Raw genomic sequence first — 14,189 nt, forward strand, 5'->3', positions numbered from 1 at the left:
TTTTTTATTTACAGAAACCAAAGTTAAACTACAACAGCTATTAAGTGAAGAGGGGCGAGGGCTCTCCCAATTATCTTCATAACATACCGCTGCCAGGAACTTACCTGAGCTGAAATTCCTATTAGCAGCAGCCATTTTTGGTGTTCATCTGTTCTGTAATTGATGATTTGGCAGCCTGCAAGACTAGCATGTCTATCAAACATCTTTTGGGGTTGTGATTCTCCCTCCATGCTCCAGTGGTACACTGCTGTCTCTGTCACCAAGGCAACTGTATTCACAGATATCCATTTCCAGAAGATCACTTCCTCTGCCATTGTGTGGGCTTTCATTTTACTTTTCATCTCAATGTTAAAGATCTGAAGTGTTTTCCCGGCTAGTATGACAAAATCCAAGAAACATCACAGATCAATTACCACAATGGCCATCCTGTAGTTTGCCCATTTACAAGCACCCAGTTTAACCCACTCTTCCAGTGGTGTTACAGACAGGGTTATAGTGTCCTGTCACATCTCAGTCTCCTTTGACACTTGACTCTTAACAGAATCCCCTCTCCACCCCCAACACTTGTACCATCCCACAACCAAAAAAAAAGATCTCCTTACGGACACTCACACAGACATTCCAACAACTGACAAGCACGGACACTTCAATTTACTATAAGCTGTGGTAAAAAGACAGTCTAAGCTACAGGGCTTGTGTAAACTCTTGTGCTCCCAGTTGGCAGCACTGGTACAAGTTACAGATGTCTAGTAGATGTCACTCAGTATAATTAACAGAAAGAATGGCTCCAGTTTATGTCAATTTAGTAGCTGCTGTAGATGACCTGGACTGAGTCAAACAGCGTAAGACTAGAAACAGCTTCAGACAGCCAAAGATCACAGCTCCCATTTTGTTTTCCTGTTGGATGAACTGCACACTGAACTAGATGGGCTACAACTAGATGGGCTACAAGTACCTACTGAAGAGGACAGTCAAAAGTTCAGAAAGACTATAGGAAGGTTTGGAGCTTTAGGTCCAGTTAAGATTACTTCTTGGTGATTTAGGAAACTATACTGCAGGTTTAGGCTTGATTTTAGTAGTCCTTTTAAACAACCAGAAGCCTTACCCTGCTAAGCAGGCTTAAAACCAATGCTAATTGAACCTATAAAACTATAAAGAACAAGGGAATCCTTTCCTTTCATGAAGTCAAAGTGCTGTTTTATTTTACCGCAGATGAGACAACCCAGCTCCAGGAATATTCTTTTCTGTTCACAAGACACCCACTCAGACTGTTGGAATATTGGCTTGTAATGCCATTATTTCTATCCCATTTCAGAAGTGTTTCCTGCTAGTAACACTTGTGATTGCCAAACTGGGAGAGGTTTGCTGATAGATAAAGGCTGCTGGCCACGGAGAAATCATATTCAGGAGTTACTAATCCCAAGTTAATACATATCTTGAACTACTCTGTAATGTTTTAGCATAATTTATACACAAATTGATCATGTTAGTTTAATGCAATGCCAAGAGACAATGCAAGACTTAAGAGCTATCACATGCAGCATTTGCTGCCTGGTTTAACAGCATTGAGAACTGTCAACCTGATCAACAACATCCTAGGAGAGAGAGCTTGCTAGCTTCCCTGGGACCAAAAGCAGCCTGCTAATGAACACTTTGCTCTGCACAGGCACTTACTGTGTTAGACAGATGCAGTAAGCCCAGGCCTGTAAACTGATAGCTGGAGCTCTCTAGGACAACAATTTGTCCAGTAACAGCCTGGTGCTATCAAAAGATAGATTTTGAACTCCCACAATGTCAGCCTCACATGCAATCAGGAGACAAGTAGTTCTGGAAGGGCTCTGGTCACCATTTAAAAAACAATCCCAGTATATGCATACAGAAAAACTGCTCTCAAGGACAGTCTTCCTGAGTAGGAAACAGTATGTCTTTCCTATGTTTAAGAACATAGGAGAAACTGACAAACAGCTAAGAGCTCATGTTTGTCTATTTTCTAGACTAAATTTGACTGTTATGTCACAGCTGGAAATGGCTTCTACAAGCTTCACTAGGCAGTTTAGCCCTGGATGCTGGGAGCTGCAGAAACCCCTGCTTTACAACTCCCTAAGTGTGGCAACATATATTCAAACTTCACAGCCTTAAACTGTAATTAAACTATAAAAAAATTATGTTATTTGGATTGAGAAAGCAGGACTTGCTATACAGTCATAATGAGGGCAAGTGTGCTTTTGAGTTTTATGTCTACTTGAACATTTTATTAGGCCAAGATTCAAGACAAAAAGACTTAAGGTTTTTCTGATCAAACTACCAGCCTGGTGAATCTATTTAGACTATACAGGTGTAATCAAGTAAGCAGATTCGATTTTTGAACATCAGCACAAGAACTTACATTACAGTGACTGGAGCATGACATTTCTCCATTACACAAAGAATGGAAGCACCCTCAAGTGCTGCATTCTCCACTTACACCCACTGCTGAGCACCCCCAGTACAGAGCAGTACAAGAGGACCAAGAACACAAAGACAATGCATAAATCTTGGTACACCAGGAGAATGCCACATGCAATCCAGAAATGAAATTGTGCATACTGTACATCAGCTAAAATCAAGAACCATTTCATTTCTTTTTCTGAGGGTGGGTTTCTACATTTATTGCTCAATAATCCTGGGATTACGAGCAACTCCCCATCATGGCACACTGAGTCACAATATGTAACCATTTTGACTATTGAAGCCTCACTCGATCAGCAGGGAAAAATCTGGAGTGCCTGACTTAATCCATGTCTTCAGGTTATCATGGATAAGGTATAGGTTAGGTAGCTCTATCAACCCTCTTTTCTACCCAACCTTCTGATCACTAGATTACTTATAGAAGAGATCATCAAGTTTGCAACACTTGACAACACAACTCTGCACGTCAACATAACACCTTTAACTCAACCTTGTTGGTTCAGAGGACAGATTTATTCACTCTGAATGGACAGAACAATATTCCGTTTGAACAAATCTTAACTGGCAAGAATAAAGATATATTCTTTGAAGCTGATGACAATCCATTTAGTTAGCATATCAGTTTTCAAACCTGAATATGCAGTTTCATTTTAAGAGGTAGATGAAACTCTGCTAGAGTAGAGAAGGCGCTTTCCTTGCCAATACAGTTTGTTTAAAGGGGTCCAAGATAAGGGACAGTAAGCTCTTAACAGATCTGAATTTTTTTTCATTATTACCTTTACCCATACCCAGGGTAAGGCAGTCCTTTGCAGGATGCATAACTCTCTCAGCTGAATCACAGATTCAGCTGAAGTCAAACATTCACTCTAGTTCTCATGTGATGTCAGTATAAGCCTGAGATCAAAGAAGAGAAGTTAAAGGTTTTGCACCAGTTCTGAGGACAGTTTCTTGGACCCCCAAGTAACTTCACCATGATTTTTCACAATAAAAACCACACTTAGGCAGAAATGAATAGCACACAGGACATGCTAGCAGGTCTCTCATAAAAATATTGCAACTTCATTTTGTCTATCAACTGTACTTCCATCACATACACACACAAACATTAAAAGCACACTCTCCTTCACTCGGTACAGTCAATAGTCAAAACAGCCAAATGGTTAGAAACAAGCCAATGGAGAACATGATCATTGTAATACCAGCTGAGGATTAAGATTCCCCCACCTGGCCATGAAGTGAACTGTCAAATGGCTACCTTAAAGTTCAGTACTTTTTATGAGATGGGACCATTCTGTACTACCAAACATACAATGTCAGGACAAAGTTCACTCACCATCTGTTTAGATAAGATGCAGGAAGAAAAGTACACAGTCAGTAACAGTTATTGAGATTAAATACCAGATGCTGGTCATTTGAGAAAAGAGCCAGACATGAATTAAAAATTGCTTCTTTGAGCTCAGAGTGCTACTTAAAGGCAGTAACAACACCACAGGTAGCAGTAAGCAGAGGTCTTCTAGTTGCAAGACCTCATGATTATCAAACTTAACAAGTTTGTTATGTTCAGACTTTTACACTTCCTGGCCATCCTTAGGACATTTTTGTCACTATATAGTAAACACTTCAGAGCTACAAGAAAAAGCCAGGACAGGGCAGAAAATATGGCTTTACACCCCTCTTCATTTATACAAGTGTCCATTATGTTTACAATACCTGTTTAAAGAGAAAGTATGCCAGATGCTGACCTGGTCCTCAGTGAGGATAGGAGGCTGCAGTGCCAGGTCCAAGCATCTCACACCCACTTGGAGGCAAATCATCCAAAGATTACTGAAAGATCTACTACCAAAAATACAGCATGCAAGATCAGGCGAGAATTCTTATCCTATATATATTCTTCTCAGAAAGTTTACATAAATTTTAGAAGTACTAATAAGTAGAACAGCTAAACATAAAGGGTGACTCACCTTTGAGCGCTATTACTTTAGAGGCTGGATTCATGATGGCACTTTCTGCAGAAATCGGACGTCTGATGGGTGTTGTTGGATCACTCATGTCAATTATCACTACTTGTGCCTGCTCTCCTACTTTCTCCCTTATGCAGATGAACTTGTCAGACTCCATTGTTAGCGTGCTGAATCCAATGTTTGCTGGATTAATGCCCAAATTTTGGAGCTAGAAAGACAAAAAAGGGTACTTTATTATCCTTCCCATGTTGAAGGTCTATCTCAAGCCTGTATGTCTAACATCTCCTCCAGATGGAAATGAAAGACTGACAAGTTTCTCTGACTAGAGTGTACACTACTGAACTCTGATTTATCTTCTGAGACTCTTTGTTCCACAGGTAAAGAACTACACAATTGTCAGCATTCAGGTCCTAAAGACATTCTGAAGTTGTATTATTGATGCAAACTAAAAGAGTTTTAACTTATGTGTTTTTTACTTAACTGGGCTCTAGTAACATGATAAGACTACACCAGCATTAGCACCACTATTCCAGTTTCAGCAAACTTGATGTTCAAAACTTAAGTGGCAGAATGACAACGTTCAGCACCAGAGGTAGTACAGAAAGAATCAATTACCCTTATGCAACCCACTCCTAGCAACAGTGTAGAAGGAAGTCTACACAACAGGTCTCAATTAGCCTACAAGTGGACTTGTCATCTTACTTCACAAAACATCTAACTCTTACCAGTGAAAGGTAAGAAAGATGTGTTAAAATAAACAATCATTTCATCTCTCCTTGCCCAAGATGTCATGCCATTAGGCTCAACAACAAAGGCAGGGGTTGTAATGCAGACCCCTTCCAGCTGTATGTCCAGTCCTAAAAACATAACTTCTGCTCAACCACACAACAGTAAAAACAAAGTAGTTACTCTAAATGTAACATGGAGTCATTTTGAGATGCCAAACAGACACCCCCACAAGACGGAAATATATATATATATAAAAATATAATATTTTCATGCTTTTGTGTTAACTTTATTTCCATTCACTCTCAATCTCAGTTAACAGGAGGAGGTGGTAGTGAACAAACATCACTGTTCCATTGGTCCACAGTAAATCAGACTTACCTATGCAGCACAGGCTGGTTTGGTACATCTGTAAGCTGCATTTTGTATAACAGTAACTGTGACAAGCCTGAGCACCTGCTTTATGCCCCAGAGTGATGCTTTTCAAGCACAGGAACTGCATCAGCTTCACTGAGGCTTCTCAAAGGATTAACCTATACTGCTTTTCAGTGCACTGCAAGTGAAAAATTACTGCCCCCAAGAAGACAGGATAGAATCTACCACCAGCATCACTGAGTCATTATGCTCCTTTGATACATACCACCAGGAGCTTCACACAACAGACTAAATCCCTTGGGCAAGAAGTCCCATGATGGTGTCACAGACACTGCTTTAGTGTGTTTGAGCTGGCTGATCATGGCTTGTTACAGCTTCCGTAATGCTACTCACTAAATTGTAAATTGGGCATGTAACAGAGATACCTCTAAGTGTGATGTGTCGGGACTGTGCCCAAGAATGCCTCAGGAATTTTTTGTTTTCTGTCGAGCTGACTAATGAAGAGCTATTCAGTTAGTAATTGCTAATCTCAACAGACTCAAGTTTCAGTAATGTAATATAAGCCAAATGTACGAATGCATAAAAAGACATTTACTCATTCCCGTAAGTGTTTCTCAGCAGAATTGAGAGCTATTCAGCTAACACCTCACTTCAGGAGTAAATACTTAATACACAACAGTAAACTTCAGCAGGTGCCATTCATTCCAAAACAGAATCAAAGTTTAGGCAGAAGGTCATCAGATCATGCTTGCACCCAGAGTTTTGAAAACAAATCTGCCAGGTAGGTGTCTGTTAAAGCTTCTGTGTCAGTAAGGAAAGAAATTTTCATGCCAAGACAACTTGCATACTTTTCATATGTAACACACAATATTTTCGCATCCAATAAACACGCAAGTTGTAGCTCCATCAGCTTTTGTGAACTTAACAACAGAAGAATAACAGATAGGCTCTTAATTCCACTGTTCTTTTTAGCTTGCTCTACACTAGACAATGTCCACATATTGCCACAAATTACATGCTCTCATATTTGACACTTAAGCACTTTGATGTTGAGTATGTTCCGAGTCCATCTGCCAACAGAGTACAGTCCATTATAAGAGACTCATTAAGTGTAACAAGAGTAGTCAAGAGATTTAACTGCAGCACAGCTAAATTCCTAATTTTATTTAATTAATCCAAATTCAGATATATTTCCAGAGTATTGAAGCAGAAGCACAGCTTTTTAAAGGTCTCTTCTCAATTAGTGTGCTTCAGTCTGACCTACTCCAAGAGACAGCCCCTGGCCACTCATTTTGCAAAGTGAGAACCTTGAGGCATTTCCCTGAAGTTCAGCTTTAAACCCACCATTATTCACTTCAAAGTCTGGTCCCTGTTGAAGAAAACATTTTGGGTATCTTCACTAAGACAAGTATGACTTGCATCACACTCTGGTATTAAAATTTCCTGCTTTAACCTATTAAAAAATCTAGCAAAGGCTTCAGAAAAGGTAATAATAAATTCTGCTCAAGTATCACTGCCATCATTATTAGGGAAACTCGGCACATCTTTCAAAGGCTAAATGCCAGTACTCCCTAAACGATGGTCATGTGAATACTGCAAGCCTCAGTCAACGACGACAACACTTCACAGTTTCACAGTCTCAAAACACTGAAGACTGTTCCTACCATTAGGGGAGTGGTATGTATCCTCCTGAGATATGTGAGGCAGTGCAAGAGGCATATTTCTTACTAACTCATCAGAAGAATATGAGCAGAATCACTCTACCATTAAATAAAGGACTTCAGCCAGCACTACTTTTACCGTGGATGGGACAAATCTTCCATGATGATCTGAACAACGTAGCTCTAAAGCACCTTCCCCTGATTTCTCAAGAATAAAATTAGTATAACTTTATTACAGGAGGTAGCAAGCATTTAGCTATTTATCTTAAAAGGCCTCAGGTGAAGATGCTACAGGTCATTACTGAGGTTTATATATATTAATTAGCAATTTTTCTGTTTATTTTCATAACAGAGTGAAGAACAGGCCTCTCAACTACCAATAAATTTTCCTTTTTTATTATGCTTCTTAGGCAAGCAGTACCCTCTCTCAAACTAAGGTTGTTTTCTTCTGAAAATAAAGATTCAGCATTATACAGTCATTCCAGAGGTATTTACTATGATTTCCATGATTCCATTTACCATCATCTCCATTATTTCACCCACACCTTACTTTTGGGTAATCCAGTTAATCCCCAGGTAGGTTACAGCAAGCCTTGCTGTAGGGGAAAGGGTAACATTCTGTTCCACAGGTAACAGCCTCTCCTGCCCTAACACCCATTAGCTACACACACAGCGTAGAACCATTTTCACTACCAACCTGAATGAAGCAGATAAACAAAGATTTTTGCTTCACAGATATCTAGTACTACTACAGAGTGGATTAGATACTGTAAGACCTTTAAGCATTTTATGGATATTGAGAACTTACTGACAAGGTAAAGATTAAACTAAGATGTAGTATTTGTTTCTCAACATGAATGAAGACACAAAGATATTCAAGAATAAAGACCATTATTATTCTGATATTTAGTCTTTCCCTGTTCTTTACAAGCATTGTACCATTTGCTAAGAAATGAAGTCAAGATGTCTTTTACACAAGAACTCTACTAAATATTGAGCTTTCTAATGCATTTCCCTTACTGTGGAGTACAGCAATCCAGTCTGAGCAGCAGAGACCAACTCAGATACTGATACCTCTAGTCTTCAAATTAAGTCTGTTTCTCTAATGGGAAATAATTAAGCCTTACTGTCTAATACTGACACTCCAGTAATTGGGACCTACCATCAGTTAAATGCTGGAGTCAGAACACCGTGAATTTCATATCTCTCCAGAGTTTAGTGTAAGTATCCCATTTCAGCTTCATGCCACATAATTCTAGTATAAATTCTTGTTAGAGGTGATCAACTATTGTTTCTAAGGCCATTAGAAAAGAGTAAGGCTTGGACAGAGGCTGTTTGCACCCAAATAAAAACTGCCTGCTAAAAGCCCTGTAAGCACACATCTTTTTAAACATAATACAAACCAAGAATGCAGTAATAGTTTCCCATAACTCTTACTCATGTGACTACATAAAGCTCTAATCATCCCCAGTAAGGATGTGCATGTAATTGTTGGACATTGCTGCTCAACTGCTCACCCTCACCTCATCTCCTGTTATAGTTCCCATTTTGACAGCTGAGGGACACCAAGGAAGTATATAAGACCTAAAACATGCAAGACTACTGGTCTGAGCTGCAGCTGCAGTTAGGCTTTCATCGACAGTGACACTTACTCCCTACACAAAAATCTATTTCTGTATGTTTGTGATGAGGATTGGATCATCTATCAAATGAGTTATCACTATCATGTACAGGGCACTTCTGAATCCACTGAGCTCTTAGGCTCTTCATCACTGAATAGCTGAATCAAGCCATAATATTTAGCCCTACCATTTGAATACAAATCTAAAAAGTCACTTACAGCTTGCAAATATCCTGAGTGCTTCTTAAGTGCACATGTCCAGCCAAAGCAAACTTATGAAAAACATCCAGCTCAGTCACACCTATTGCACAATAGATAGTAATTCTTAAGACAAGTCAGACTATCCAAACAGAAAGTGGTTTTGTCTTGAAAATGATGGAAATCAATCTACATCCTTTATGCTTAAACCAGGACATTTTAGCTTGTCAGTGCTGCACCAAGATGTGCAGCACTTACATACTGAGAGCATGTCATGCACACAAGTTTCTCACAGTAGCTGGCTGTGCTCAAGAGGCTGTATCAGTTACTCAACAGGCAGCAGAACTATGCGTCTGTGCATCGAAGGGATGATGGCTCCAATCTTGGAACCCGAGATCTTGCTTAAGCAACAGTTTTCCCCATAGACAAGTGAAGATTTTTGCTAGTGAGAAAAAAGCTAAAAGAGGCACAAAGAGATGCTTTTAAGACAAAAGCAATGACTAAGTGAAGGAAAAGTTTAATTTTAGATCAGGAACACTTTGTACACTGGATTCCAGTAGTACTGCTTCCAGTCTATCTATCAGTGTATTTAGTCTTTTACTGCACTTCCATTGTAAACTACAATTCCCTTGGAAGAGTTCAATCTGGTAAATAATTGATATTTCACTGCTCCAACTGAAATGCTGGAGCTAAGAACCTGATTAAATCACATTATCTTAAGCAGTATGCATGAGTAACTCACTGCAGCAGGACTTGGCATAGTTTGCCCTGCTGCAGCTGGGCAGTCACCAGACGGATAAAAACTAAGTCCTTGTCTTATTCCCCTCCCTTGCTATGGAACTTAAACCTTCAATATCCTCTGGGGAAAAAATGAGCAAGATGAAAGTTCTTTATGAATTTGTGAAGACTCACAGTGACAGAGTTCATATCTAAAAATAACTGTTCAATTGCATTAAATGGAGCTAAACAGACTGAATTCCTTCTACCACATCAAGACCTGGATATCTTTTTTTCACTGCAACTATTCTCTATCCTTCAGCTCACACAGGACTTGAACACATAAGCTGTAACAACTTCAAATTTAACATGCCCTGTGACTGGCAGTCACTCCTCCTGCACAGGCTTGGAGCTACTACAGTCAGAAGGATGATGAACATAAGACAAAATGAGCTGCACAAAGAATGTAAACAGTCTGCTTTATCCCTAGCACTCCTCCAATTCTGCATGGACCAAGATCAGTTTCACTTCACACTACCATTTATCCACTTCCAGCAAGAGAGAGTGGGAGAGAAGAGTTCAGTATTTAGCACTGCAGCTTATGTTTAGCTTCTCCGGAGAGCACTTTCTGCACGGTTCAGTTCTTCTTTTAGGAAAGTACATACAACTACCTCGGGAAGACACTGAACTTGAGGGAAATAATGTTCCATCATCAACAGGGTGAACTTGGAATTATTTATAGCACTGATATTCTAATCACTTACAGCTCTGTTAATTAAAAAGGCTACAGGTAGAAACAGTACACAGATTGAATTAAGGCACAGAAAGATCTTACAACTTGGGCTCACTGAAACATACAACAATTACATGGAATTGTAACTTTTTTGGCTTTATCATAAAGCAGCACAGTAGATTTACCATATTAATTTAAAATATGATAATTTAAGCATAGTCAAGACAATTACTTGGAAGGAATGTGAGGGGAGGAAGAGAGATTAATCTGATAAGGCTAAATATGTGAGACAGTGTAGTATTATGAAGAGAAGGCCTGATGTTTTCACAAATTCTCTACCAGACAACAAGAAGTCCCATTAATTCATGACTCCTGATTCTAGAGTCACAGTTTACAACATACAGTGACTTAGAGCTAATATAACTGTACTGCAGATATCCAGCCAGAGCAAAGACTATGAGTTCCTACATTCCTTCCATTTTCCCTCCCTATTTATCCCACCATGCAGGGACAACTGCAGAAGCAGCATGAGGAGGCTACTGCATGCCTACTCCCAGCTACTACTGATTTCACTCTTGCTTTAGCAGAGTACTGCTTTAGGGCTTCTGCATTCAGCCTGGAGAAGCAAGAAACAGTGAATGCTGAAGAAGTTTGTTCCTACATTCCTTCCATTTTCCCTCCCTATTTATCCCACCATGCAGGGACAACTGCAGAAGCAGAGGAGGCTACTGCATGCCTACTCCCAGCTACTACTGATTTCACTCTCGCTTTACCAGAGTACTGCTTTAGGGCTTCTGCATTCAGCCTGGAGGAGAAACAGGAAACAGTGAATGCTGAAGAAGTTTGTTCCTACATGTTAGCAACGGACATCCCAGGGTTCTCCCTGCTCCTCCATGCAGCTTTCATGCTGAGAAAAAGTAACTCAAGCACAGGTTTAGCCTTTTCAATAAGATCAAATTGCTTAAGAGCAAAAAATAGAGTATGATTCAGTACAAAACCCTTGAAAAGCAGGTGGGCAGCCCCCTCACCCAAACGTGAGGTAGCACAATGCTGGCATTGGCAGTGTTGCAAGATGCACAACACTGGCAATCACAGAAACGGTCATTTAACATGCACAGCAGCACAGACACCTCCTGCATATTAAGTGTGATGTCCTCTCATGGTCATTGTATAGATCAAACACAATCAGCAGGATTGGTTATGCTTGCCAGTTTTAAATGGTAAAAACTCTATGCTCTCTAAAAAGAGTTTGACATCAAAATCCCTTTGATCCCAAGTTTCTCACTCAGACAGCTGTTCCGCAGCTCTTACAAACCTATCTGAGATTACTATAATCACTCCTATAGTGAACACTGGCAGCGAGGGGTGGTAGAATTCTTTACCATGTTAAACTCTCCTAACCCATGAAAACTCAGAGGACACAGGTTTGTCTCCTCCCTTGGACAGAGAAATTAGGCATTTCTGGAATTCACTCCAATTACTGTTTTTTCCCCAAGCAGAGCTCCTTCTAGGGTCACCGGGACAGTTCTTCCAGTTAAGCAAAAAAAAAATACTTACTAAAGGGAGCTGGAAGTGGCCATAACCATTTCCCAAGCTGAAATGCTCAGTGGATGCAGTCCACACTGGGGGATGGTATCTAGTTCGTATTTTGAAATGGATGCCTGATTTGACAGAAAGGGGCGGTACAGCGACAGAAAGATGACTTGCCAAGTCCATTTCCTGTTCTCTCATTCATTTAGCAAATTCCTTTAATTCCTGCCTCAAACTGCACGTTCAGAGACTGCTGTTCTCTGACTCCATTTACAACCCTCCCTCACCACCAGGTCACAAGGAAACACATAAACCGGTTTGTCTGTGCTGCATCCATTAGCTATGGATCTTTTCCAATGCTGGCATTATGGTTTTCACAGGATATTAGGAACAGAACCATGTCATTTGGGGGGAGGAGTGTTTTTAATATTGTTATGTTTGGAAGGAGGGACGGTGGCTGTGCAGCTTCCAAGTCCAAATGGTTTCTTGCACCTCATCTCACCAATTTCCTCACAGCTGCACAAAAAGAGGTTCCCAGGAACCTTCCCGATTCAGAGGTTGATGGTCGTTTAGGTGAAAGGGAAAAACCACAATCCGCCTGCAAGACTGCGGCGTCCACCCGAGCCGAGGCGGGAGCGCCCGCGGTGCCCGGGGCGAGCAGCGCGGCTCCGGCGCGGCGCCGCCCCCTCCCCGGAGCGGGAGGTCCCTCAGGCGACGAGTGACTCTGCACAAATCGCGGCCGCTCCGCACGCCGCGGGGACGCAGCTCCGGGGATGGAAGGATGGACGGACGGACGGACGGATGAACAGAAGCGGTAGCGCAGAGTCCGCATCGCGGGCGGGCTCGGCCCCGCACGCCTTCCCGCGGCGCCCAGCGGGACGGCGGCCGCGCTCCCCAGGGAAGGAAGGAGGGGACAGAGAATGTCCCCCCGAGGCCTGGCCCCTTCTCCCCGCCCTCAGCGCTCCCCCGCCGCTAGGCCGCGGCCTCCCCCTCTGCTAAAGACGGGGTGAAGCAGAAGAGGGGGACCCCAACCCCGCGCCTTTTCTGCTGCCCCCTGCGCTCACCTGGAAGTGCTCCTGGAAGCGAATGGGCAGTATCTGGGCCATGGCTGGGGGCGAGCTACCCCGGGGCAGGGGCGCGGGGCAGGGGCGGGCGGTGAAAGGGGGCAGCCGCCGGTGCTCCCCTCACGGCGGCGGAAGCGGCGCAGGCGCGGAGCCCTCGCTGGGATGGCGCCCGGCGCGCCCGCCGCCCTCCCCGGCCTCAGTGCGGGGCCGCTCACTCGCTGGGATCACTCCGCACCTCACCAGCCTGCCAGGGTCTCCTCAAATAGTCCCTCCCTGCCGCGCTTCTTCCTCCGCCCATCGCCGCCGCCTCTCGCCCGCCCTCACCCTCCCGCCTTCCTCTGCCCCGTTATCCCTCACTCCCACTGAGGGTACGGGCTGGGCATGGGGCTGTGAGGAGAGTGTGGTCGCCGCTGAGGCTACGGCCAGCGGAGAGGGGCGGGAAGGGTTGTCAGAGTCCAGGTATCCTTCCGCTGCTGCCACACACGCTCACGTGACGTGGCCCCCTCCCCGGCTCCCTCCGGCGCTGCCCCCGGCCGACCCTCGCCGCGGGCCGGGGCTCCTCCTGACCCACCCTCACCCCGGTCCCCCGGGGCTGCCCCCTGACCCACCCGATCCCCCGGGGCTCCTCCCGACCCACCCTCGCACCGACCCTCAGGGCTTCTCCCTTCCCTTCCCCACAGCCGCGCGGCGGTGCCGGGGCGATGCTCCCCCCCGGAGGTGAGGACTAAGACGGGGAGCATCCAGGACCTGCCTGGTGGGCACTGGAAGCCGGGAGCCGCCTGCCTGGCACCTGCCGTAGTGGCTGGCTGTGCCGAAGTGTGACACTTCTCCTTCTCCTCCTTGGCAGCCCCAGAACCCCCAGAGGCGCTGGGTTCTGGCTGGGTCAGATGTTGCTCTCGGCCCCACCATCCACCGACTTATCCTAGCACCATGCGGGCTTTGCTCCCTGCAGTCATGCCCAAAGGTAGGTGAGGGGGTCTGTGACCAGTTGCCAGCTATGGAAGGCATCCAACTGTTCTGCCCTGTTCAATTTCTAAATAGAAATCGGGCTCCTTCCCCAAGAGTTGATACTGTGAGTTGGAAGCCATTCAATAACTTAGAAGTGAAGGGTCCAACATGCAAGGGATTCATCAACACGTTTTTTTTCACTCTCAC

The 14,189-nt window shown here is 43.5% G+C and overlaps 1 protein-coding gene across 5 annotated transcripts in view; it reads right to left on the bottom strand.

Annotated features, from left to right (window-relative positions):
• CLTCL1 (clathrin heavy chain like 1) overlaps positions 1 to 13,281 on the bottom strand; it is a 34,991-nt gene extending 21,710 nt beyond the window's left edge. For 2 of the 5 annotated variants that reach the window (XR_005956962.1, XM_041489153.1), the window contains exons 1-3: positions 13,035 to 13,280; positions 4,410 to 4,617; positions 105 to 373 (exon numbers count right to left, since the gene is read on the bottom strand). Coding sequence is in view for 4 of the 5 variants with exons in the window: in XM_041489153.1 (XP_041345087.1) it covers positions 105 to 373; positions 4,410 to 4,617; positions 13,035 to 13,076 (519 nt within the window). In the remaining variant the exon portion in view is untranslated. Of the gene's footprint in view, positions 1 to 104; positions 374 to 4,409; positions 4,618 to 13,034 lie in introns of all 5 variants that reach the window. The other 3 variants (XM_041489154.1, XM_041489152.1, XM_041489155.1) reach the window with 2 other exon arrangements.
• Positions 13,282 to 14,189: the final 908 nt, after the last annotated feature.

This window comes from Pyrgilauda ruficollis, unplaced genomic scaffold (assembly GCF_017590135.1).
Source record: "Pyrgilauda ruficollis isolate IOZ18807 unplaced genomic scaffold, ASM1759013v1 scaffold9, whole genome shotgun sequence".
In the NCBI taxonomy this organism is placed as follows: domain Eukaryota; kingdom Metazoa; phylum Chordata; class Aves; order Passeriformes; family Passeridae; genus Pyrgilauda; species Pyrgilauda ruficollis.